At 48.4% G+C, this 25,950-nt stretch overlaps 1 protein-coding gene across 14 annotated transcripts in view; it reads left to right on the top strand.

Annotated features, from left to right (window-relative positions):
* adgrl2a (adhesion G protein-coupled receptor L2a) overlaps positions 1 to 25,950 on the top strand; it is a 695,216-nt gene that overhangs the window by 644,154 nt on the left and 25,112 nt on the right. For 9 of the 14 annotated variants that reach the window (XM_072510357.1, XM_072510358.1, XM_072510361.1 and 6 more), the window contains 6 exons: positions 3,192 to 3,412; positions 5,633 to 5,699; positions 17,143 to 17,234; positions 18,969 to 19,013; positions 19,340 to 19,366; positions 20,260 to 20,428. In XM_072510357.1, coding sequence (XP_072366458.1) covers positions 3,192 to 3,412; positions 5,633 to 5,699; positions 17,143 to 17,234; positions 18,969 to 19,013; positions 19,340 to 19,366; positions 20,260 to 20,428 — 621 coding nt within the window. The remainder of the gene's footprint in view (positions 1 to 3,191; positions 3,413 to 5,632; positions 5,700 to 17,142; positions 17,235 to 18,968; positions 19,014 to 19,339; positions 19,367 to 20,259; positions 20,429 to 25,950) is intronic. The other 5 variants (XM_072510365.1, XM_072510369.1, XM_072510368.1 and 2 more) reach the window with 2 other exon arrangements.

The following is a 25,950-nucleotide window of genomic DNA, read 5'->3' as shown; positions in this document are numbered from 1 at the left end:
TATGGGGTTGGCGGGTCTCCTGAGGAGAGATTGGCCCGACTGGGCCTGTATGCACTCGAGTTTAGAACATAGAACATAGTGCAGACGGAGGCCATTCGGCCCATTGAGTCTGCACCGACCCACTTAAACCCTCACTTCCATCCTATCCCCTTAACCCAATAACCCCCTCCTAACCTTTTTGGTCACTAAGGGCCATTTATCATGGCCAATCCACCTTACCTGCACGTCTTTGGACTGTGGGAGGAAACCCACGCAGACACGGGGAGAACGTGCAGACTCCACACGGACAGTGATCCAGCGGGGAATCGAACATGGGACCCTGGAGCTGTGAAGCCACAGGGCTAGCCACTTGTGCTACCGTGCTGCCCAAAGAAGGATGAGAGTTGATTGAAACATATAAAATTCGAACAGGGTCGGACAGACTAGATGCCGAGAGGACGTTTCCCTAGGTGGGGAATCTAGCACCAGGGGACACAGTCTCAGGATACGTGGGAGACCATTTCGGACTGAGATGATTAACAGTTTTTCACTCAAACCTGTGGAATTCTCTGCCTTGGAGATCAAGTCACTGAATGTATCCGAGAAAGAGATGGATAAGCTTTTATATTTTAACAGCAGCAATGGGAATGGAGAGAAAGCGGGAATATGGCCTTGAGATAAAGGAGCATATTGAATGGCGGAGCAGGCTCAAAGGGCCTACTCCTGCTCCTAGTTTCCATGTTTCGATGTGCTTTGTTGGCAAGGCCAGCATTTGTTTCCCATTCGAGCGACTTGCTAAGATATGGCAAAGGGCTGTTGACGGTCTACCACATTGAAGTGGACCTGCAGTCACATGAAAGTCCGACCAGGTTAGGGTGGCAGATGAAGGACATTGAGTTTTTACGACAATTGTTTTGGCAGTTAACATGGTCACCATTAATGAGACTAGCTTTCAACTCCAGACTTTATTAATTGAACTTAAATCCCTTGGTGGGATTTGAACCCATGTCACCTGAGGATTATTCTGGGCCGCTGGATTATTCGTCCATTGCCACCATCTTCCTCCAGCTTCGCCTCAACCACTCCATGTGGTAATGACTTCCAGCCTCTAGGGTCAAGATGTTTCTCCTGAATTCCTTGTTGGGTTTATTGGTAACCATATTATGGAGCTATGTGTACCCACACCAGAGGAAACATCTCCATGTCCAATCCATCCCAGACCCACAACACTGTTGAATGTTTGGGTGCGAGACTGGTTGGTTCATCGAGCCTGCCCCACTACAGTTGTGATGCTGTTAGTATCTTCATAGAATCTACAGTGCAGAAGGAAGCCATTCGGCCCATCGAGTCTGCACCGGTCCTTGGAAAGAGCACCCTATCCAAGCCCGCACCCCCACCCAACCTCTTTTGTTTGGACACTAGGGGGACATTTAGCATAGCCACTCACATCTTTGGACTGTGGGAGGAAACCGGAGCACCCGGAGGAAACTCGTGCAGACACTGGGAGAACGTGCAGACTCCGCACAGACAGTGACCCAAGCCGGGAATCGAACCTGGGACCCTCGACCTGTGAAGCAACTGTGCTAACCACCGTGCTGCCCTATTAATTCACAATATCCTCACACAACAGTCATCGTTTGATGGGATAGGCACAAATGAGAACAGATTCCAACCCATAGAGCAATTACGGGGCAAATAAAATGGAAAATCCTCTCTGATCTGTTTAGACAGTTGAAGCTAGTCCAGGAGACCTTTGTGTCCAGGAATGTGTAGCTTAGTTAGGGTTACAGGGATAGGGTGGTGGTATGGGCTGAGGTCGGGTGCTCTTTCAGAGGGTCAGCACACACTTGATGGGCTGAATTGCCTCCGTCTGCATTGTAGGGATTCTATGATTCTATGGCTGATTTATCTCAACCAAACTAAAACATCAATTGGCGTTATTATCTCCTTGTTTGTCAGGAGCTCGCTGTGTGCAATTACTACTCTTCAAAAGCACTTAATTGGTTGTAAAGCACGTTGAGACATTCCGAAGCTGTGAAAAGTGCCACAAACGTGGGAGGCTGGTCTTTCATTCTTTGCATCTTTCTTTAGTTTTTCTCTTTCCATCTTTTTCTCTCTTTCGCTCTCTCTTTCTCGCACTTCTCCTTGTTGTAAATGGGACACACTGTGAGCAGCATGCAGTATTATACCAACACCAGGAGCACTGCATTTCAGTCCGTTTGAATTAAGCAGCATGAATGCGAAATTGTTTGGAAGAAAACATCTAGCATTGTGGAGCGTTTTAATGCTTAATAACTCATCAAATCCTCTGTAATTGCTGTTCATTTACTTTTCCAATCTCCCGCCTCTTTTCATTAAATATTCATGTGCTTCACATTATGATTCCAGGGGTTGCATGGATTAGATGCATATGCGATCTGCATTATGTTTTTTTAATGTAATTACATGGAAAGGTGATGAATTATTTAAAAATTGCAAAAATTGAAATTGGGCGAGTGGTGATTGCTCATTTATACAAATGTCACTGCGGCCTTTTGAATGGCGGATGTCCTTCGATGAACTTTTAAGAGGAGGTGCCCAAGAACGGATAAAGTTTTTTTTTTTTTTGAATGGCATCCTTCATTGTTCTTGCATTGCAAGTAATGGGATGGGTAGATGCACTGGGGCAGCACGGCAGCATAGTGGTTAGCACAGTTGCTTCACATGGCCAGGGTCCTAGGTTCGATTCCCAGCTTGCGGCACAGTCTGTGTGGAGTCTGCACGTTCTCCCCGTGTGTGCGTGGGTTTCCTCCGGGTGCTCCGGTTTCCCCCCACAGTCCAAAGATGCGCGGGTTAGGTGGATGGGCCATGCTAACTTGCTCTTCGTGTCCAAACAAAAGGTTAATTGAGGTTACTGGGTTAAGGGGATGGGGCGAAGGAGGTGTGTGCTTGACTGGGGTGCTCTTTCCAAGACCCGGTGCAGACTCGATGGGCCGAATGGCCTCTTTCTGCACTGTAAATTCTATGATTCTATGACCGGTGATTCCTCTCTGTAAGCGGGTGAGATTCTCATTCCCGTGGTTTGCTACTTACAGTTGCGATGAAGGGGGTGCAGGACATGCCTGGTGCCCGTTGCTTGAGGTGGGAGGGGGAGGCTGGAGCAGAAACACAGGAAACGTGCACCTTGTCCCCACCGGGCCATGGCTCCTGAAGTTGTCTTTCTCTTGTTTCAGATTGCCTGTTCCATTGTTGCTGGCGTGCTCCACTTCTTCTTCCTGGCTGCCTTTGCCTGGATGTGTTTGGAAGGAGTTCAGCTCTACCTCTTGCTGGTGGAGGTCTTTGAGAGTGAATACTCTCGGAAGAAATATTTCTATCTTTGCGGCTACCTCCTTCCGGCTATCGTGGTGGGCGTCTCGGCGGCCGTTGATTATAAGAGCTACGGGACGAAGAAAGTGTAAGTAGACAGCGGGCCGCTCGTACGTTCCTTACCGACTGTTCTGCATTCTTAATCCACTGGATGGTGAATCCTTTACATTGTCAAAACTTATTTTGTCTGAATACCTTTCAGTATAGTACATTAGGAGAGCTTTCCTTTTAAGATTACGTATTTGGATGTGCCGCCTGTTGTACCAAAAGCTTCGCTATTGCACATTAGTTAGATTTAATGTGAAGAACAAGATCTTCTAACGCCCCCCAGTAACATGTCATTGAACCACATCAGTTACCAGGTTGCTGTTTTTCTTCTTGTTTTTATTTGTTCATGAGACATGGGTGGCGCTGGCTGTGCCAGCATTTATTGCCCTTTACCCCGTTAAGAGTCAACCGCTTTGCTGTGGGTCTGGAGTCACATATAGGCCAGACCATGTAAGGATGGCAGATTTCCTTCCTCAAAGGACATTAGTGAACCAGATGGGTTTTTACGGCAATCGACAATGGCTTCATGGTCATCGCTAGAATTTTAGTTCCAGATTTTTATTCATGGGATGTGAATGTTGCTGGCAACAGCATTTAGGGTCCCATTCCTAATATCCCTTGGAAAGGTGGTGGAGAGCTACCTTCTCACACTGCTACAGTTTGTGTGGTGACCCAGCCACAGTGGAGGAACGGTTATACCGTTCCAAGTCAGGATGGCCTGAGGTGCACTTTGCAGCTGGTGGTGTTCCCATGCGCCCACCACCCTCATTCTTAATCTAGATGGTAGATGTTTGGTCGGTGGTCTCGAAAGTGCTTTGTGAGTTGAACTGGGTTGCATGCCATGAAGGCACATAGCTTGCTGGATCTTGCTGAGTTTAGCTGGTCTTAGCCCAGAGTAGCGTTTTATTTGCTGCAGTTGCAATCAGCACCGCAAGGGCGAGGCAGTGGCGGGAAGTGGAACCCTAGGCCAAGATTGGCACTTGTGAGCTCGATTGAGCAGGGTTGGTGATACCCTGTGTCCAACTTTTCCCCCAACTCCGGGTGCTCCCTCCCAAACATAACTGCACTGTGGGTGCATCAACAACACATGGATGCAATGGTTCAAGGCGGGGACTCGCCGTTATTTCTTCAAAGTCTTATGGGCCAGGGTTTAGAGAACACCAAGGTATATCATGGAGTTCACCTGACCTACAACCTTTAGTGGATATTGGTTGTGAGGAGCACAAGGGCCCACTTTCCAGGTGTAATGCAACAGAGATCTTAAATATTTTTAAACAAAACAATGTTTATTCTACGAATCCAGCTAACATTGTATAAACACACAGTAAACATCTTATCAATTGCCAACACAAATACCCGCCAAAGATACAGTACTCTGTAGGTAACCCTTAATAACTTTCCTAATAACATCCATAAGCCAAACACCCTTTTCCTGCAAAAACAGTAGGTTTGAATTCCTTACAGACAACAGATATTGCTTTAAAGTTATCAAATGGTCTGGAGACATAGTTTAGCATGCACAGAGAGAGACCAAAAATACTCTTTCTTTGTTTGAATGCAGCTCTCAACTGGAAACGAAACCAAAAAACTCAGCCACAAAGCAGCTTCCAGCTCAAAACGAAAGTAAAAGACAGAATCACAGCCCAGCTCCACGCATACAGTGGCATCATTGCAGCCATTTGATAAAGCAAACTTTTCTTAAAGGGACCCTCACATGACAAAGGGCAATAGGGGACGGGCAATATAAATACTAGCCTGGCCAGCGACGGCCACGTCCCGTGAAAGAGTTATTAAAAGTGAAGAATGACTGTCTGGGTGAGGTGTTGGGCAAGCACCAGGGACTATTTCTCCGATGTGCTTCCCTCACACTCCAGCAAGGATCTTGAGATATGGAGGAATGAAATGGAACAAATCTGGTCAGAATTTTGTGTAATATTTTCACACCCTCTGTGAAAATCCATTGATCCATTTGGCTCATTGATATTTTTTGTTCGTCACAAGTTGAGTAGATAGTCCAGAGTCCTGGAACTCCCTGGCATAACAGCAAAGCCCTTTGCCACATGGGCAGCAATGGTTTAAGAATGTGGCTCACCCTTCAGCTTCTCGGGAGCAACTGGGGAATGGGAAATAAATGCCAACCCTGCCAGCATGCCCACAGCCCAAGAATGAATCTGCGGAAACCACTTGTACTGAGATGTAACTGGGAAATTGTTTCAATGTGGATTTTATGTTTATTGTATACCTCCTCTCTCATTTGCAGATGTTGGCTGAGAATTGATAATCACTTCATCTGGAGTTTTCTCGGGCCCGTCTGTTTAATAATTTTGGTAAGACAAGTTGGCAATTGCCTTTGTTTTTTTCAATTTGCTGGCTTTTTTTCTCAATCCGATTCTGAAAGGCCGGAGACTGGTATTTCGAGCCTTTGCTAAGTTGAACAATGGCCTTTGTTAGCAATGAGCAGATTTGGAGGGAAGGGAACTTTAAAATCCAGAGGGAATCGGGGCGTGAGTTTGCCCCGCTGAGTGATACATCCATTTGCTATCAAACTGACGTCCTGAATCCTGCTTCCCTTGCATCGCGCAGACCAGGAAATGAGCTGAATGGCACCAAGCTCCTATTTTTAAAAGAGCAATTCCCGAGGTGAAGGTTTATTTTGGGGACAATAAGTTAGAAGAAGATTCTGCTATTTGTTTCTGTTTTTCTTCCCACCCTGACTTCAAAGAGCTGTTGGTATGAGAAACCTTCCGGTCTGGCGTGAATATGGGAGCAGATTCTGCCCTCATCATGATCCACATCTGCCGACCCCAGCCTGCTTCCCTCCTCAGCCTGGGGTGAAGGACCTCAGGAAGTCCTAAGGTGCTCCGTGGCTTGCTGCAGTTGAATCGGGAACACACACATTTGCACGCATGCAGTAGTCTGGAGCTATGAAGTGCGGAGGCGCCAATTTCTTTCCATCACATGACTGACCAGAAATCCCTCCCACTCCATCTGCTGAGTGTTGGTGTACCCTGGAAGGATTTGCAAGTTGACACTCGCCCTTAAGGATCTTGCTGCCATTTGCCTTATTTCCTGTTATGAATGCACCTTCCTTGGCCATTAAGTCCTGGGGCGGGATTCTCCGACCCCCCCTGCCGGGTCGGAGAATCGCCGGGGGGGCGGCGTGAATCCCGCCCCCGCCGGCCGCTGAATTCTCCGGCACCGAAAATTCGGTGGGGGCGGGAATGGCGCCGCGCCAGTCGGCCTCCTCTTGGTGTGTTTCTCGGCAACGGAACACTGCCTGGCGTTGGCCGGTGGTGGACCCGCTGCTGCCAATGGGATTTCCCATTGAATCCACCGCACTCTGCTGGGAAATCCATAGCGGAGGTCCGCCGTCGGTGGACCGAGAGGATCCTGCCAGCGTGAACAGCTGAAAGATCTCGCCCATAATCTATTCTGGATTCTGAATTATTCCGGATTTCAGAAAGGCTCAGATCACAAAAACAGAAAAACAAAAGTCATCAGGTACAATGGCTGACACAAATTTTATGAGACACGATTTCAGGGCTTGATACATGGTATCCACAAAACGGCTGGACTGGCGGCGTGGGCGGGCTCCGGGGATCTGGCCACAGGGGGTGCCCCCACGGTGGCCTGGCCTACGATCGGGGCCCACCGATCCGCGGGCGGGCCTGTGCCGTGGGGGCACTCTTTTCCTTCCGCCATGGCCATAGCCTCTGCGATGGCCGAAGTGGAAGTGGAAACCCCCCCCCCCCGCGCATGCGCGGGGATGACGTCAGCAACCGCTGCGCTCCGGCGCATGCACGGACTTCCGCCGACCAGCAGAGTCCCTTCGGCCCCAGCTGGCGTGGCACCAAAGACCTTTCCCGCCGGCCGGTGGCGCGCCAACCACTCCGGCTTGGCCCCTAAAGGTGGGGTGGCCCGACGCCGGAGTGGTTCCCGCCACTCCATCCTGCCAACCACTCCGACGCGGGCCTAGCCCCTCAAGGTAAGGACTTCGCCCCTAAAGGTGCAGAGATATCCACACCTTTGGGGTGTCCCGACGCCGGAGTGGTTCCCGCCACTCCATCCCGCCGGGACCAGGACCCCCCGCCCCGCCGGGTACATAGAACATAGAACAATACAGCGCAGTACAGGCCCTTCGGCCCACGATGTTGCACCGAAACAAAAGCCATCTAACCTACACTATGCCATTATCATCCATATGTTTATCCAATAAACTTTTAAATGCCCTCAATGTTGGCGAGTTCACTACTGTAGCAGGTAGGGCATTCCACGGCCTCACTACTCTTTGCGTAAAGAACCTACCTCTGACCTCTGTCCTATATCTATTACCCCTCAGTTTAAAGTTATGTCCCCTCGTGCCAGCCATTTCCATCCGCGGGAGAAGGCTCTCACTGTCCACCCTATCCAACCCCCTGATCATTTTGTATGCCTCTATTAAGTCTCCTCTTAACCTTCTTCTCTCCAACGAAAACAACCTCAAGTCCATCAGCCTTTCCTCATAAGATTTTCCCTCCATACCAGGCAACATCCTGGTAAATCTCCTCTGCACCCGCTCCAAAGCCTCCACGTCCTTCCGATAATGCGGTGACCAGAACTGTACGCAATACTCCAAATGCGGCCGTACCAGAGTTTTGTACAGCTGCAACATGACCTCCCGACTCCGGAACTCAATCCCTCTACCAATAAAGGCCAACACTCCATAGGCCTTCTTCACAGCCCTATCAACCTGGGTGGCAACTTTCAGGGATCTATGTACATGGACACCTAGATCCCTCTGCTCATCCACACTTTCAAGAACTTTACCATTAGCCAAATATTCCGCATTCCTGTTATTCCTTCCAAAGTGAATCACCTCACACTTCTCTACATTAAACTCCATTTGCCACCTCTCAGCCCAGCTCTGCAGCTTATCTATATCCCTCTGTAACCTGCTACATCCTTCCACACTATCGACAACACCACCGACTTTTGTATCGTCTGCAAATTTACTCACCCACCCTTCTGCGCCTTCCTCTAGGTCATTGATAAAAATGACAAACAGCAACGGCCCCAGAACAGATCCTTGTGGTACTCCACTTGTGACTGAACTCCATTCTGAACATTTCCCAGGGTAGGGGAGAATCCCGGCCCTGGAGTGGGATTTGAACCCAGAGCTTCTGACTCAGAGGTAGGAGCATTATGCACTGCATCACAAGACCTCTCTTAAAGCTCTTTGTGACCGATGAATTACTCGTTTGAAGCACAGCGACTGGCTTACTGTTGGAAACAGGTCTACCATCTGACAGCAGAGCAAGTTTCCCATCAACAATGCAATGTAATTATTAACATTTTTGTTTTGATGATATGGAATGAGGAGTGAATGTTGGCCATGAGGCAGGGAAGAACTCTCCTGCTCTTCTTTGAAGTAATGCCGTGGGACCTTCCCCATCCACATGAGAGGGAAGCCAGGCACAGTGTTTAACATCTGATCTGAAAGGCACATTTGACCGTGCTGCACACCCTCAGCACTGCACCGCAAATGTCAACCTAGATTTTGTGCTCAAGTTTCTGGAGCGCAGCTTGAACTCGCAACCTTTGAACTCAGAGCGGAGGAGAGCTGCCCACTGAACCAAGACTGACGTGGGTGCTTCGAGCCTTGAACAGACCCAATGACTGAGCCTCTACAGTTCTCTAGCACAGGGAATTCTAAACGTCCACCACCCTCTGAGCGATGAACTTGCTTCTCATCCCAGTCTTTAATGGCCTGCCCCTTATTCTGAGACTTGTGTCCCCTTGTTTTCGATCCTCAAACCTTCCAACATCCTTCCTGCATCTATCCTGTCAAGCCCTGTAAGAGTTTTGTACGTTTGAATTTGATCATCCCTCTTCTAAACGCCAGAAAATAATGGGCCCAGTCTATTTAATTGTCCTTCATAGGATGATCCCTCCATTCCAGGAATTCCCTCTGTGTTAAGTATATCTTTCCTTAGGTAAGGAGACCAAAAGAGTGCCCAATAATCCCAAGCGTGGACTCACTAAGGCTGTGTATAATTGTAGTAAAAAATCTTTACTCCAATAATCAAATCCTCTTTTGTAATATAGGTCAACATATCATTGGCCTTCTCAGTAGCTTGCTGTACTTGCATGTTAGCTTTCAGTAACTTGTGAACAAGGACACCAAAGGAGATCCTTTGAAGTCCAACACGCTGTGAGCAGAATCTTACCAGAATTTGCCAAAGTGTCGGGCTGAGACTGAACACTGGCGTGTAACTTTCCAGTGGCACAGACCACTTTTCCCTCCAAATATTGAGCCTCCCTCAACAAAAGAAGAGAGTGGCCGCGGTTTACATTGTCGCTCTGGTGGGGCGGGACCTCACAGAGCCGGCAACCGACTCCACTGAGGCCGGGACGCCATCTTTAAAGGGTGCCCCCAATCCCCATCGCGGAAGTACTATCCCACTCCACACCTCAATGACCCCGCCTTGGGGCTCCCACAGGGGCTGCCCCTGGCATTGCCCCCAGAACAGGTTGGCATGTCCCATACTTAAACCTTTATGCCCCGGAAGGGATCCCCTCTCATTTGGCAAAACCCGTTATTCAGTGAGGGGGGAGTCATGTGGGGGGGGGGGGGCTAATTGCATTTAAAATCATGCAACTCTATTAAAATGAGGTTCACGCCCATTTGTGATATCGCCGGTGAGGGACAGGGAAATCGGGAAACGCCCCCCCCCCCCGGTGGGAATCGCGTTTCCTGATTCTCGTGGGACTTTACTCCCGGGTCCCCAAACCCCCGCGCGCGGCTGGCGCGGGCTAAATAGCTGCCCCGTATTTCTGTTTTTCATGCCAAAGCGGAAAACCTCACATTCTTCCGCATTGTATTCCATCTGCCAGATTTCTGCCCACTCATTGAGCTTCTCCACATCCCCTTGAAGCATCCTCGCACCCCCCTCACAACTCCAGCTCCTGCCTAACTTTGTGTCATCTGCACACTTGAAAGTATTGGCTGGGGCTCAGCAGAAACATTTCTAATTTGGATTTGTGGCGGAGTTTTCCCAGGGAGTTTCCCGCTGGCTCTGCTGGTGAGTCCCCCACCACTATCCAATGACACTTAAGTCACTTCATTGGGCCCCGGGAAGACTCTCACTGATCTAGCCCACACTTTCAGCACTGGGGAGCTGAATTCGGAGATTGGGCCGCCATTTTGAAAGGGTGCCCTGATCTCCAAGTGAACTTGTGGGTCCCCCACACCCTCCACCCATGGAAAATGTCACTCCCCACGCATGTGGACACTACCCCACACCCTCCAAGTGGGGACACCACACTATGGGGTCCCGGGGGGTCTCCCCTCACCAGGCCCCCTCAAGCTCCCTTACAGCACCCCACCCTTTCCAGGACCCCCACCTGTCACCCCCCCCCCCCCACCCCCCCTCAACAATGTGCAGGCTCCTACTTATATAGGCCCCTACTAATATATATTATAACTGCCCTGCACCTCCCCTTGCTGCGAATCCCCTTTCACCCTCCTTTCATGGGAATGACTCCCCTTGGGCCCTGACTCTTGGCAGTGCCATCTTGACACGAGGGCACCCTTGCACTCGCACCCAATCAGTGCTCCAGCCAACTTGGCAGTGCCAAGGTGCCCATGTTCCAGGGGGAGGGCAAAGGGGGCACCCTGCACTATCTCTGTCCACCCAGGGGCATCCAATGGCTCGGGAGACTCCCCGGGTATCGTTCTGCCTGGTCTACGTTCCTGTGGACCAGTACTGATTGGCGCCTGGCCGCAGCCTCCATGGGGAGGCCGGTGAATCGAGGGAGGCCTGTAGATCTCGGGTAGGTAGGCCTTAAGTAGGTTTAAGACCTCCTTCAGCGAGAGCCGTTTGGTCACGCCCCTTATGGGCGGAGTTCTGATTCCAAAGTCTCGTGGGACATGGGTGCATCCCGCGAGGTGCAGAGGCCTGCGAGAGGCCTCTCCCGGGAATCATCAGCCGCGTTGTACTCTCGCTCGAGCGCAACGTGGCTGGGGAATCTCACCCATTGCATCCAATCCCCAGCTCCAATTATCATTGATATTGATTGTGAATAGCTGGGGCCCAAACACTGAGCCTCGCAGCGCCCCACTGGTCACAGACTACCAACATCAAAATGACCCACTTATTCCTACACTGTCTTTCTGTCTATTAGCCAGTTCTCAATCCGTACCAGTTTATTATCCCCAATCCCATGTGCTGTAAATTTGTTTATTAACCTCTTGTGCGGGACCTTACCAAATACATTTCCTGATCTGGCCCAGTGGCTGACCTTGCCTGGTGACACTGACAAAATGCTCCGTGGGAGGTTTCACTATCCACAGGAGCTGCATAAAAACAAAATGTTATTCTAGGCAGAGGGTTCCGCTTGAAATTGGGCTATGAACTTGGCCTCAGTGTTGGTGACTGTGGGAATGAGCTAGATTATACTGTGAGAGCCCAGTAACATGCCACTCAAGACACACTGGCTACGCTTGCCCACTGCACGCTCATCTTGCCCTCACATGGCAACATTACCCACTCACAATTCATTTAGCCCTATGACTGAAGGACACCCACGAGGGAGCAATATTGCCAGCATTGGAATGAAAACAGCGCATAACAATCAAAGGGAAGGACAGTACTTACGACTAACCCTACTTTCCAATTGCTTTGCCCCTTAAATGAGGCTGAACGACACAGTTGAGAGAGTGAGGAGGGGTTGGAATAATACTTTGCATGTCATGGAATAGGGGCGCGATTCTCCGAAATGGAGACTAACCGTTCGCGCCGTCATGAACGCTGTCGCGTTTCAGATGGCGCGAAATGGGCGCGGGGACAACCGATTCTGGACCCCACAGGGGGCCAGGCGGCGCGCCAACCGACGCATGCGCGGTAGACTCGCGGAACGCTCCGGCCCCGACGCAACATGGCGCGGGGGTTCTGGGGCCGGAAGCGGAACAAAGTAGGCCTGGGGGGAGGGGGGGGAGGGAGAGGCCCGCTGGCCGATCCGTGAGCCCCGATCGCGGTCCAGACCCTGTCGGAGCCCCCCCCCCCCCCGGTGAAGGAGCGCTTTTCCCCGCCCCACAGGCCGCCCCCCCCCCGACCCTGCGCGCAGAGTTCCCGCCGGCAGCGACCAGGGATGAACGGCGCCGGCGGAACTCTGCCGTTTCCGCGCGGCCGTGCGGCCCATCCGGGCTGGAGAATCGGCGGCCCGCAACCGGCACCGCGCCAAACGCGCCGGCGCAAATGACGCCGATTCTCCACGCCAGCGTCGGGGGCGGCGTGGCGCGGTTACGCCGATTCTCCGGCCCAGCGCGGGGCTGGGAGAATCACGCCCTAGAGCAGAGGAGGAGAAGTGTGTTCATTCACAGATACCCGGTAGGGTTTCAAGAGGCAGGGAGCCTAGTGAAGCACTCGTATTATAAAGTATCATAAGCCGTCGGTTATAATATGTTTGTAATGCTGTTCCCCCAACCCCCCCTCCCCCAATCCAAATATTCATACCAACCGAAGCTCCCTCCCCTTCCACCAACCCCCCTCCCACTCCAACCATATCGAAGCATGTCGGCTTCCAGTGTTCCTTTGTACTGCTGTGCCTGAGGCCTGAAGGTTATCATATCCATGAACAAACCTGTGCAGACGTAATGAGCATTGGGCAGCCATTAGTATGCCTGAAATGCTTTAATGAAAGCTTGGATCATGGCATGTCAATAGCTGTGCTTATCATTTGGACAGCTCCATCTACACCTTTAATATTTAATTAGGTTCATTCAGAGTTCAGCCTCGCGCTCATGCTCCCCGAGCCTTTTTCTTCCAAGAGCAATCTCGCAGCCCATCGCTCCCAGAGAGAGAGAGAGAGGAATGGGCTGTTGCTGCATGGCTGGCAGGCAGCAAGCACTCCTCAGGAACAAGCCAGCCTCATTCAGTTGGTAACAGACGGATGGGCTTCAGGGAGGCTGAAGAGAGCAGGAGCATGTTTGGTTCAGATAGGTTATTTTAGAATGGTGTTCCGTTGCTCGTATCTCATTGTATCCATGTCAGCTCTGCAGGCTGCGTGAAATGAATTTTAAAGCTCTCTAAGTTCGTGGTGGATGTGATTTGATAGGGCAGGTTGATGGCTATAAAATACACTCTGCTCTCCAGTAATCTGTAGGCTGCAGTTGAACTCTTTAAACTCCTGTAGATTGCAATGCTAACACTTTGCTGTAGCCACTTACCATTTAGCGAAAAGAAAATGATGAGACAATCACTTATCTGCGTATGTTCATCCACGTGGGCAAGATCTTTTGATGGAAAAATAATGGTGGGGGGGTGACATGGGCTCCAGATTTTCTGCGTTTCCCATCTTCTCATAGCCCCTCCACTTATCACCTCCACCAGCCCCATTACCCTCCTCAAGATCGCCGCACTCCTCCACCCGAGCCTGATTTTGATTGTCTCATCATTGATGGCCGTGCATTCAGGCAATTAGCTCCTAAGCTCTGGAATTCCCTCCCTCAACCTCCACCTCTCCCCTCTCTTCTGCTTTTGGTAATAATAATAATCTTAATTAGCGTCCCAATGAAAAATGAAATGAAAATCGCTTATTGTCACAAGTAGCTTCGAATGAAGTTACTGCGAAAAGCCCCTAGTCGCCACGTTCCGGCGCCTGTTCGGGGAGGCTGGTACGGGAATTGAACCCACGCTGCTGGCCGTGGTCTGCTTTACAAGTCGGCTATTTAGCCCACTGTGCTAAACCAGCCCCGTGGTAGGCTTACTCGTAGGCTTACATTAACACTGCAATGAAGTTACTGTGACAAGGCCCTACGGAGCCTGTTCGGGTAAATGGAGGAAGAATTCAGAATGTCCAATTCACCTTGCAAACATGTCTTTCGGGGACTTATGGGAGGAAACCGGAGCACCCGGAGGAAACCCACGCAGACACTGGGAGAACGTGCAGACTCCGCGCAGACAGTGCGGAGAATCAACGCCATTTGCGCCGGCGCGTTTGACGCCATTTGGCGCCGGGAAGGGAGGCTGGAGCGGCGTGAACCGCTCCAGCGCCGTGCTGGCCCCCTGTGGGGGACAGAAGCGGTCGTACCCGGGCCCCCAGGGTCTTTGGAGAGGAAAAGGGAGTTTGGAGATGTGACGTTGGGAGGTTGCAAGGACACTGCGACCCAGGAATGTTTTTTGAGGAGAAAATTGAGCACGAAATCCGGACCGGCTCTAACGGGAGTGCTGCAACATCAGAGGTGTTGCATTTTGGATGAGACATCAAACCAAGATCCCATTTTCCTTTCACGGAAGAGCAGGGAAGTTCTTGCCAGGGTTCTGATCAATATTTATCCCTCCATCAACATGACAAAAATAAATTATCTGGTCAGCACGGTAGCGCAATTGGCTAGCACTGTGGTTTCACAGCGCCAGGGTCACAGGTTCGATTCCCAGCTTGGGTCACTGTCTGTGAGGAGTCTGCACGTTCTCCCCGTGTCTGCGTGAGTTTCCTCCGGGTGCTCCGGTTTCCTCCCACAGTCCAAAGACGTGCAGGTTAGGTGGATTGGACATGATAAATTGCCCTTAGTGTCCAAAAAGGTTAGGTGGGGTTATTGATTACGGGGATAGGGTGGAAGTGAGGGCTTAAGTGGGTCGGTGAAGACTCGATGGGCCAAATGGCCTCCTTCTCCACTGTACTGTTGTAATATTGCTCTATGTGGGAGCTTGCTTTGGACAGATTGGCTGTCGTGACTCCCACAGAGTAAAAGAAAACTTTAAAATGAGCTGTATTTCATTGGTGTGAAGTGCTTTGGAATACTCAGAGGCTGTGAAAGGCACTATGCAAATGCACGCAAGTTCTTTGTTTTATCAAGATGCCCCTAAATACATGTGAACTGCAGTCAATGTAGCAGAATTGCAGCCACATAATTTGCATGCAACCAGGTTTTAGAAGCAGCAAACAAAATAAATTAGTTTTTTTTTAAAGCAGTGAGGGTTGAGAAGGAATGTCAGCCTGGGCATTCCTTTCCTGTTCGTCGAGTTGTGCCACAGGACTGTCACTCAATACCATTGCCAGCATTTGTTTGTTTCCGCTCTCAAAGGCATTCTTTCGATTCATCTCCCTGCAACCTTGCTGTCCTCTTTCAAAACCCATTAATGGCCTCCTTTAATGCAGAAGAATTTTATGCGAGCACATTAAAGTTTACGTGATATTATTAGCCCACATTTGCAGGCAGGAGACTTAAGCGTAAGGTGATTATTTGTGTGAGTTCTTCAAAGAGGAGGGGGGGGAGGGAATGTCGAGCAGCCCTCTCTTATTCACTTCTTAATAAATAGGTTGAGCAAAAGAATTTAAGCAATGTAATTGCTCGCATGAGCTTTCTATGCCGAACAATGCCAGAAAATCGAGCTACATTTAGACCAAATCTCCTCCGAACGAGCTTCAGGCAAGAGCTGCTTCGGTTTGCCTGTTCACTTTTCACAGGGTCCTGTGAGCTTGTGCACGCGAGTGAAACCCTCCGGGTTGACCTCCTCCTAATCATGACAGCAAGTCCATAGCAATATGAATAATTTCTAGGCGCTTTAAATCCCTCATTCTATTTTAAAAGGTGGTTTGCATTGGTTCCTGGAGTGTAAAAGTTACATACTGTAAAGCAAACTCGTTTTGAGTGCTTAATTTCTGGGAGTTTTAAATTGAAAGGCAGAATGAGTGCGTCGAATCATTGCATCTCCTAACCTTGCGGTAGTTAATATTCAATGGTTGGATTTTTGTCCTGCAGATTTACTGCAGTATTAAAGCCGCAGTCAAAATGAATGCAAAGCTTGCCTTTCCCTCAGGAATGAACCAGGCAGCTAAGCAGGCAGGAAGTTCAACTCTCTTTTGCTCTTTCAAATCCAAGACTTCTCATTAGTTACATAATAAAATTGAAAACAAGCCCTCGGGAGTGTCGATTTACGGGCGCAAGAGCGGGAGGAAGCCATTCAGCCCCTTGACCTGCTCCACCATTCCATCATCAGACCATAGCTGATTAGTCTCCGAACTCGATAGAGTCATAGAGGTTTACAGCATGGAAACAGGCCCTTCGGCCCAACATGTCCATGCTGCCCACTTTTTACCGCTCAGCTAGTCCCAATTGCCTGTAGTTGGCCCATATACCACTATCCCCACCTTATCCATATAACTGTCTAAATGCTGCTTAAAAGACAAAATTGCGGGGTTAGTAGTTTAGACCTGTACAAAAGGTAAATGTTTTTTGCTCTAAGTTTATGGTTTCATGTATATTGTCTACTTTGTTGTTGTTTCCATACCAAAAATACCTCAATAAAATGTTTATTAACAAAAAAGACAAAATTGTACCCGCCTCTAGCAACTCATTCCAGACACTCACCACTCTCTGTGTGGAAAAACTGCTCCTCTGGACCCTTTTGTCTCTCTCCTCTCTCAGCTTAAACCTATGCCCTCTAGTTTTAGACTCCCTTACCTTTGGGAAAAGATGTTGACTATCTATCTCCCTTATCTATGCCCCTCATTTATAGACCTCGATAAGATCACCCCTAAGCCTCTTCCGCTCCAGAGATAAATGTCCCAGTCTATCCCCCCTCTCTTTATAACTCAAACCATCAAGTCCCAGTAGCATCCCAGTAAATCTTTACTGCACTCTTTCTAGTTTAATAATACCCTTTCTATAATAGGGTGACCAAAACTGTACCATCTTTATTGCCGTTGCTTCACAAAAACCTCAATTTTCAAATGTTCAATTAGCCTCCCACCACACACTCGGGACTCAATCCTTCATTTTGTTTGCAGGTCAACATGATCTTCTTGGGAATCACTGTGGTCAAAATGGTGAGGCACACACCAACATTGAAACCAGACTCCAGCAGGTTGGAGAATATCAAGTAAGTGATGAGAATTGAAAAGGGAGGGGTGGGGGTCGTTGTGATGTGGGCCACTGTCGTTTTAAATTCTGCTTCAAATGTTTTTCCATCAACTGGAGGGGTGGGGGTGGGGCGGGAGAGGAGGCGCTGGTTTTGAAGGAGACTGCGGCACTCCGTGGCGTCCGGTCCACTCCCTCCGCACCAACCACAGCCGGGGCTGACTCAAATCGAACCTCGTCCATAAAGCATCTGAAGGTCAGAGATGTTTACCAGCATTAGCGGGTAATTTCAGGACTGCATGGACCCGAGCAGAGTGTAAATCTCACGCTTGGGGCTCGCGTTTGTCAGAAACGGAGTAATTTAATCTGGATTTTACAAATGCCGTTTGATGTTTGTTTGCATATTTTCCCTGATTTAATGGAGTTTGTTTTTCTAAATGGCTTCCTCCTTCGTGCTCTGCGGAGTGTTCCTTTGTAATCTCGCATCCTTAAGCGACTTAACTGTATGTTTGCTCACAGATAGAGAGGCTGCTCATTGTTTCTGTGATAACTACAGGCTTAGCTTCTCTATTAAGTGCCGACTGCACAGCAACGTATGATATTTGCATAGAATAATGATGGGAAATATTGCTTGACAACGATATTGTGAGGTGTGGGAAGTGCAGAACTAACGGCGGCTATGATCACGGGACATACCGGCTGATGGGATGGTGGAAGTAGATTCACCGGTAACTTCCAGCAGGGATACATTGCTGAAAAGGAAAAACTGATTGCAGGGCTGTGGGGAAAGAGGGAGAGGCCGGCATTCTCCGAACCCGGTTGCCAGCGGGAGCGCAGGATTTGGCGCTCAGCCGAAACTCCATTCGCTGCAGCCGGACCGGAGAATCCCAGTCGACGTGGACGGACGGAGAACTCCGGCCTGAGAATAGGACCAATTGGACACCTCCTTCAAAAAGCCAGCACGTGGTGGACCAACTCAGTCTTCTGTGCTGTATCATCCATTACTATACTTGGCATAAAAGAATGAAAATGTGTTATAAAATGGTGCCTAACCTATTCCCGGTACAATCTATTAGAAAAAGTAGCTTTTTTAAAAAAAAACACATTGCCCGCGTGCTATACTTTGAATAATTTGTGACGGTTTATGGGATGCAATTTTCATTTCCACCTGTTAGAATTTTGCTCTTTTTATACAATGCACCTACACAGCCTGTATCACACAAGTGGCCACAATGTACTGTCCGGCCTGTAACAAAATATTTGAGTCCAGCAAACAGCTGAGCCTTTGCTGATGGTTCTACTTGGCACTGCTACAGTGTGACTGGCCCACGTTGCCACCTGTTGACCCCACCCCTCCCCAGCTGCCAAGTCAGCATCCTTGGGCCTCTGGGGTCGATGCATGGAGCCGCAGTGCATGTCACGATCAAATAGCCAGCCAAGGCTAGCTCCGCTGGCTGGGTTTCTGCACCTCAAAATTGGCTGCAGGAGCCTTGCAAGAGGTCGACACGACAAAGGGGGCATGGATGGGGTGATGGTTGGGACGGGGGTGCGTGGGGGAGAGAGGGGAGTTGGCATCAAATTGGGAACAAATGTCATTTAAATAGCGCTGTCGTGCTTGAGACTGATGTTAGATGGCAGGATATTTTGAATGCCACCTTCACTGCATGCTGCATGTAGAGAGAGAGCTAATCTATAGGACCTCTCTCTTTCTCTCCATTTTCTCCCTTGCCCTTTCGCTTCTTCTCATCCACACCAGTAATTACCGTGTATGCGATGGCTACTATAACACAGACTTACCAGGGTAAGGAGGAATCATGCATACAAAGAAAATCTATTATTAATGCATGATTTAATAATTGTGGCTTGAGTAACATTTTGACAACGTAATAATTGCCTTCATTCTAGCCGCAAGTTTTATAAACTTTTCTAAAACATGTACGACCGTTTCCGTATTAGAATACTTTCTGTGTATCTAATAATCAACATTTGCCTTTTTTTTTTATATTTCGAGAAAACACTAATTTCTTAAAATATAACGATATGAGCGCTTGCTTGAAATTCATTTTGCATTCAATATTGTCTAATTTTTATTTTTGTCTCTTTTTTTCTGCTTATAATGCATTCTAGCTATGAGGATAATAAGCCACACCTCAAGTAAGAGCATTAGCCCGCAGCTAAATATACGGAACCACTTTATCTTTGCTTCCCTGCGCGAGTTTTTTTTAACGTTTCCCACTGCTGCTTTTTGTCCCCCTGTAAGGATTCCGGAGTAACGAACAAGCCTAACTCCACACACAAAAATGCAGCAGTTCAAGGGAGAGGCCCAACTACTCCAACCATCTCAGGGCAACTGGTTTGAGCACTCAATACATGTCAGCCTTGAATTTTTTTTTTAATGAAAGGACTTCTGTTCCAAATGTATCTTCCAATAGTTTTAATCTTGCACGATCATGTGCAGTGAGAGATATGTTACCAATAAAATCCTAAAACTAAAATCGGCCATTTTGTTTTAGGCCTCATGCATAAAATTAGGCTCGGGGCTCCCCCCCTGTTCCTTGGGCTTACTGAGATTTTGTGGACTGTTTCATTCAGCCAAACAGTGTAACAATACAGTGTGCATTACATAAATTCCTCTAGTTTTGTGGTTAAAATTCCTAATCTGCTGCTGTAAATGAAGCCTTTTGCTGAATTGAGGCAACATCTTCAGTAAAATCGAAATCAGAAGCAATTCATGTTAACACATAAAATTGATGGCGACTAATGTCTCACAACGCCATTTCAGAGAGCTTTTTCGTCTAGTATCTCTACTGGCTTACGGCGAAGGTCAGTAACAAGAAATTGAAAGTGGCCCTCCTTAAGGCTAAGCTATGAAGTGATAGAAAACTGGTTAGAATCAAGCTTATAGAAGGAGAGATCATACACATCTTAATCTGCTTATTGGAGAACGTAGTCCTTTTCGTAATAAGAAGTCAAAGCTGCTACTGCGATATGTCTTTTGACGTGGTGTTTCGGCCTTAACCTAAGTTGCTTCATTTGTTTCTCCTTAGGTCTTGGGTTCTGGGTGCTTTTGCTCTTCTCTGTTTACTTGGCTTGACTTGGGGATTTGGACTGCTATTCATCAATGAGGAATCCGTCGTAATGGCCTATCTCTTCACAATATTCAACTCTTTCCAAGGAATGTTTATTTTTCTATTTCACTGTGCTCTTCAGAAAAAAGTAAGTGGCTCCTTCTGTAAACCCATGAGTAATTAGAGCGGTGTCTTTTAACTCTCTTGTATCTGGGGCAGCGCTGCAAATAGTGAGATAATTGCAGAGGATCCTCCTCGGAAATACACTGATGCAGTTTTACAGGTGCCTGTGAAAATTCCCCCCCTCTCTCTCTCTCTCTCACGCACCCACTGATGCAGTCTTACAGACTCCTGTAAAAACTCACTCACAAACGCTACACACATGGAAAAAGAAACTGACAAGTGTCTCACCGACTCCTGCAAACATTCACATACGCACGCACACTTGGCAATACAGTGACACAGTCTCACAGACACCTGTGAGTAATCACACACACACATGGGCACCACTTGAAAATATTGACATACTCCCAAAGGCCTCTTACAAATGTAGATCCACATCTGAGGACACCTTGTAAATATTGACACATTCATGGGAGATGTCTTAAAAGTATTAACACACTGATGAGGGATCCCTGGAAAATATAAGTCACATTCTCAGGACCTTGGCACGCACCTCTCCCACGTAACTGGTGACACACACCTGGGCCCCTTTGAACTGTGACGACCCTGGCAATCCCTCTCCACAGCTTGAGGGGACCGCCCGGAAATCTTGAGACCCACACACACACGGCTGAAGAATTCTCTAAAGGTTCTTCACGAATCCCACGCGGACAGTTTGAAAACCTGCGCCTTAGAATCATAGCATAGAATCATAGCATTTACAATGCAGAAGGAGGCCATCCGGCCCATCGAGTCTGCACCGGCTCTTGGAAAGAGCACCCTACCCAAGGTCAACACCTCCACCCTATCCCCATAGCCCAGTAACCCCACCCAACACTAAGGGCAATTTTGGACACTAAGAACAATTTAGCATGGCCAATCCACCTAACCTGCACACCTTTGGACTGTGGGAGGAAACCAGGCACCCGGAGGAAACCCACGCATACACAGGGGAGGATGTGCAGACTCCACACAGACAGTGACCCAAGCCGGAATCGAACCTGGGACCCTGGAGCTGTGAAGCAATTATGCTAACCACAATGCTACCGTGCTGCCCTAGATTGTAGAGTGGTCAAATCTACTTGTGTATTGATTCCTCAATTTAGTTTTGAGATCTGTAAAGGTTTTGTTGTTGGTGGATGTGACCATTCTGCCACAAACAATGACATGCAGTCCTTAAATAATGTTTTTTCCAACATCATGAGGGTTCTTGATGGAGTAAAGAATTTCCATTCGCCGGGAAGGTTGGAGGACGCAGGTTTAAGATAACTGGATGAAGAACCAGAGTGGGGAAGATGAGATTTATTTTTGCACGGTGTTATGATCTGAAATTAACTGAGAGGATGATGGGATCATAGCACTGAGGTGCAGGAGTAGTCCATTCATTCAGCTCCTCGAGCCTGCTCTGCTATTCAATAAGATCATGGCTGAATCTGCTTATGGTCTCGACTCCATACTTTGCTGCCCAATAACCCTTGAATTCCTTGGAAGTCAATAACATGTCCAACTGTGCTTTAAATATATTCAATGAACATGCCTCCACTGCTATCTGGGAAAGAGAATTCCAACAACTAATGACCCTCGGAGCAAAGACTTCTCATCACCATCGTAAAGAAGGAGACCTCTTATCCTCAGACTCGCCCACAAGTTGCAACATCCCCCCAGTGTCTATCCTATCAAGCTCCCTCAGGATCCTCTACATTTCGACTGTGTGGAGTTTGCATGCTCTCCCCGTGTTTGCGTGGGTTTCCTCTGGGTGCTCAGTTTAGGTGGATTAGCAATGCTAAATTGCCTCTTAGTGTTCACAGGGTGCAGGTTGGGTGGGGTTGTGGGGATGGGGCAGGGGAGTGGAGCTGAATTGGGTTCCCTTTCAGAGGGTCGGTGCAGACTCGAGAGGCCAAATAAGACCATAAGCCATAGGAGCAGAATTAGGCCACTCAGCCCATCAAATCTGCTCCGCCAGTCAATCATGACTGATACTTTTCTCATCCCCATTCTCCTCCCCATAACCCCTGATCCCCTTATTAATCAAGAACCTACCTATCTCTTAAAGACACTCAGTGATTTGACCTCCACAGCCTTCTGCGGAAAAGAGTTCCACAGATTCACCACCCTCTGGCTGAAGAAATTCCATCTCATCTCTGTTTTAAAGGAACTTCTCTTTAGTCTGAGATGGTGTCCTCTGGTTCTAGTTTTTCCAACAAGTGGAAACATCCTCTCTACATCCACTCTATCCAGGCCTCGCAGTATTCTGTAAGTTTCAATAAGATCCCCTCCTTCTGCACTGAAGGGATTCTATAGATACTGTGGACAAGATCCCCTCTCATTCTTCTAAACTCCAATGGGTATAGGCCCCACCTGCTCAACCTTTTTTCATAGGATACGTCCTCACCCTTTGAATGTTGAAGCAGATTCGGGAGTAATTTTTAAAAATGGAATTGCATAAAGTCTTGAAGGGGAAAGACTGCAGGGCTACGAGGAAAGAGGCCTAATTGAGGAGCTCTTTCAAAGAGGGAATAGATGCACAATGGGTCAAATTATTCAATCTGCAATGTCACACGTGCTACTTTAACCTAACTTGCCGATTGGGAATCCCACCGGATTTATATCCTGTTCAATTATCGACTTCAGTGGTGAATAAAATCAAACCAGTTGGAAACACTAGTGTTGCACCTCATCCCCTCTCTTCTCGAATTTAAATTGCCTCCTGACCCTCCCTCGCCCCCAAATCTTTCTAGAATCGGCCTAATCGGCTCAGTCAGAGCTGCAGTCTCTGCCAAAGGTTTTCCTGGAGGGAAGATAAATTGAAGATCGAGCACCTTGTGACGATACCACACTGCATTTTACATTAAGGCAGGGTAAACAGAAGCACAAAGTGTGCCAGTTGCTGCAAAAGTCTGTTAACAGGTTTTGAGATGTGCTCAGACAGGACTTTTCAGTTAGAGAACGGAGATTTCATGACTATCCTTTTGTGACTGCAGCATTACAGGATGGATGTTGGGCTGCAGGCGTAGACTTTACCCTGCACCCCCCCACCCCCCACCCCCCCTCTCATTCTTCCTGGTGTTCATGTTTCCTGAGACTGTTTAAAAATAAAAGTTGCAGTCATATAGCGCCGTTCATACGTCAGGGGGTCTAAAAACACTTTGCAATTAGCTGCTTTTTGATCTGTTGTAAAGTAGCAGCAGTTTACACACGGAAAGGTCCCCAAAATAGGCAGGAAATTACAACACGATACTTTGTTTTAAGATTGTTGGCGATGGGATCATATTTGGCCCAGGGTGCCTGGGCTTACTCCTGTGCTCTTCCTGGGAGACTGCCAAAGGATTATTTTCATAGTGGTATCATAGTATCCCTACGGTGCAGAAGGAGGCCATTTGGCCCATTGAGTCTGCACTGACCCTTCGAAAAACCTAGGCCCAATCCCCAACACTATCCCGGTAACGCCACCTAACCTTTGGACTCTTTGGGGAAATTTAGTATGGCCAATCCTCCTAACCTGCACATCTTTGTACTCTGGGAGGAAACCCACGCAGACACGGGGAGAGCGTGCAGACTCCGCACAGACAGTCACCCGAGGTCGGAATCGAGCCTGGGTCCCTGGTGCTATGGGACAGTCATTGCTAACCACAGTGCCGCACAGTGGATTTTACATCCACTTGTGAGGGAAGGTGCAGCCATAATTCTAGATCTCCATTTGAAAGTCAGTACCTTTCAGACTTTGCTGAAGAGGTAGGTTTTAAAGGACAATTTCAGTGCAGGAGGGAAGTGGTTTCGGGAGGGACTGCCCGAGCTTGGGGTCAAGGCAGCTGAAGTCAGGGCCACTGGTGCGTTGGAGAGATGAAGATCGTGGACGCGCAAGAGGCCAGAATTTGTGGGTTAGGGTTAGGCAGAGATCTCGCCGGCTTGTGGAGCTGGAGGTTATGGAGATAGATGAGGCCACAGAAGGATTTGAATGATAAAAATGAGTCCTTTGCAGAGAGGTCAGTGGGCACAAGAAAGGATATGATGAGCAGGCATATTATTGTCACAGGCGATGTGTTTTTTTGTAGTTTGCAGTAAATACTATTGAGCATGTGTTTTAGCATGATCGCCTCACCTCCGTCTCTGCAGTTTCAGCAAGGGTTGTCAGCAATTTTAAATTGAGTGGGTAAATTGCTATCTTAAAACTGGTGGCTAGCGGAGTGTCAGGTTGTTGAGGCTAGCGCTGGTTTGCTGAAATCCCTGGATAATAATTGGGGGGAGAGGTCCACACTGCAGACACGGAGGTCAAGTTGAGTTTTGTATCGTCCTCGTGCACTGGCAGTGTCTAACCCAGCAAGGCATGATCAGCAGTCCAGCTTGTCACCACATAAACTTAAATATGCGCAATCGGTGAGACAACATTTTACCAGGGAATTCCAATTTGCTGTTAACTAGGCAACGAGACCAGCGTAACTAGATTTCACATGAAAAAAATACAATGCATGACAAGGAACCAGACACTCAGGTATTGATGTACAAATTTTATGTATTCATCACCATGCTGTAGATCTGCTTCAAAGTCTAATTTATTGGTGCTGTTTAAAACTACGTTTATTAACTCTTGTCAACTTTATTGCTGATAATTAACGGTATATACATCAGCTTTGCAGAACACAGTTGTCAGATTCCCCGAAGTCACAGCAGGCCATCTCTGATCCCCAAACTGTGAGGAGTCGGACAGCCGAATCGGCCCCAGCGCCTTGCATTGAGGGGGAGGGGGAGTGGGCTGGAGGCGGCAATATCAGCCAGGGTTCCCACCCCTAAGTGTGCGAGCATTGCTGCTGGATCAGGGAGTACGGTCTTTATTTTTGCGTTAATTCACAGCATTGCTAGCGAGGCCGGCATTTATTACCCACCCATAATTGGCCTCGAGAATCAATGTAGATGTAGTTAAGAGAGTCAATCGCATTGCTGTGGGTCTGGAGTCACCTGGAGGCCAGACCAAGTTAACCAGACAGATTTCCTGCCCCGAGGGGCACTAGTGCAGCAAATAGGTTTTCCCGACGAGCAGTTATACAACAAGCATTTTATTCCAGATTTTATTTCATCAATTAAATTTAAATTCCCAGCTGTGTCGTGAGGGGATTTGAGCTCGTGTCTGCGGATCACTGGTCTGGGCCTGTGACTCAGTAGTCCAGTAACACAGCCAGTACAATTCCGCTGGGATCAGACGCCAGAAATATTCCAGCATCGCAGGAAAGTGAGCCTCCTCCTCCCTGCCCAGTCAGCAGGGGTCCAGAGCTTGGAGGAAGGGGATGAAACGATTCCACAAAAATCAGACGCAAAAGCCCCAAGATTCTTCTGGTTGCAATTGACAACCAGTCACAAAATGTCCCTCCTTGCCCCTCCTTTGATAAGGTAAGCAATTATAACCCCTCTTCCACACAGCTAACTATGTTGCCCAACAGCCATCCCCCCCTCACCAAATTGCCTAAGTAGGCAGGGATTCATGCCCCATCCCTGGCCTAAATCCCCTCCCTCCAC

The sequence above is a fragment of the Scyliorhinus torazame genome, chromosome 7 (assembly GCF_047496885.1).
Source record: "Scyliorhinus torazame isolate Kashiwa2021f chromosome 7, sScyTor2.1, whole genome shotgun sequence".
NCBI classification, from domain to species: domain Eukaryota; kingdom Metazoa; phylum Chordata; class Chondrichthyes; order Carcharhiniformes; family Scyliorhinidae; genus Scyliorhinus; species Scyliorhinus torazame.
The sequence above is the reverse complement of the archived record's forward strand: the minus strand, read 5'-3'. Positions and strand labels throughout refer to the sequence as shown.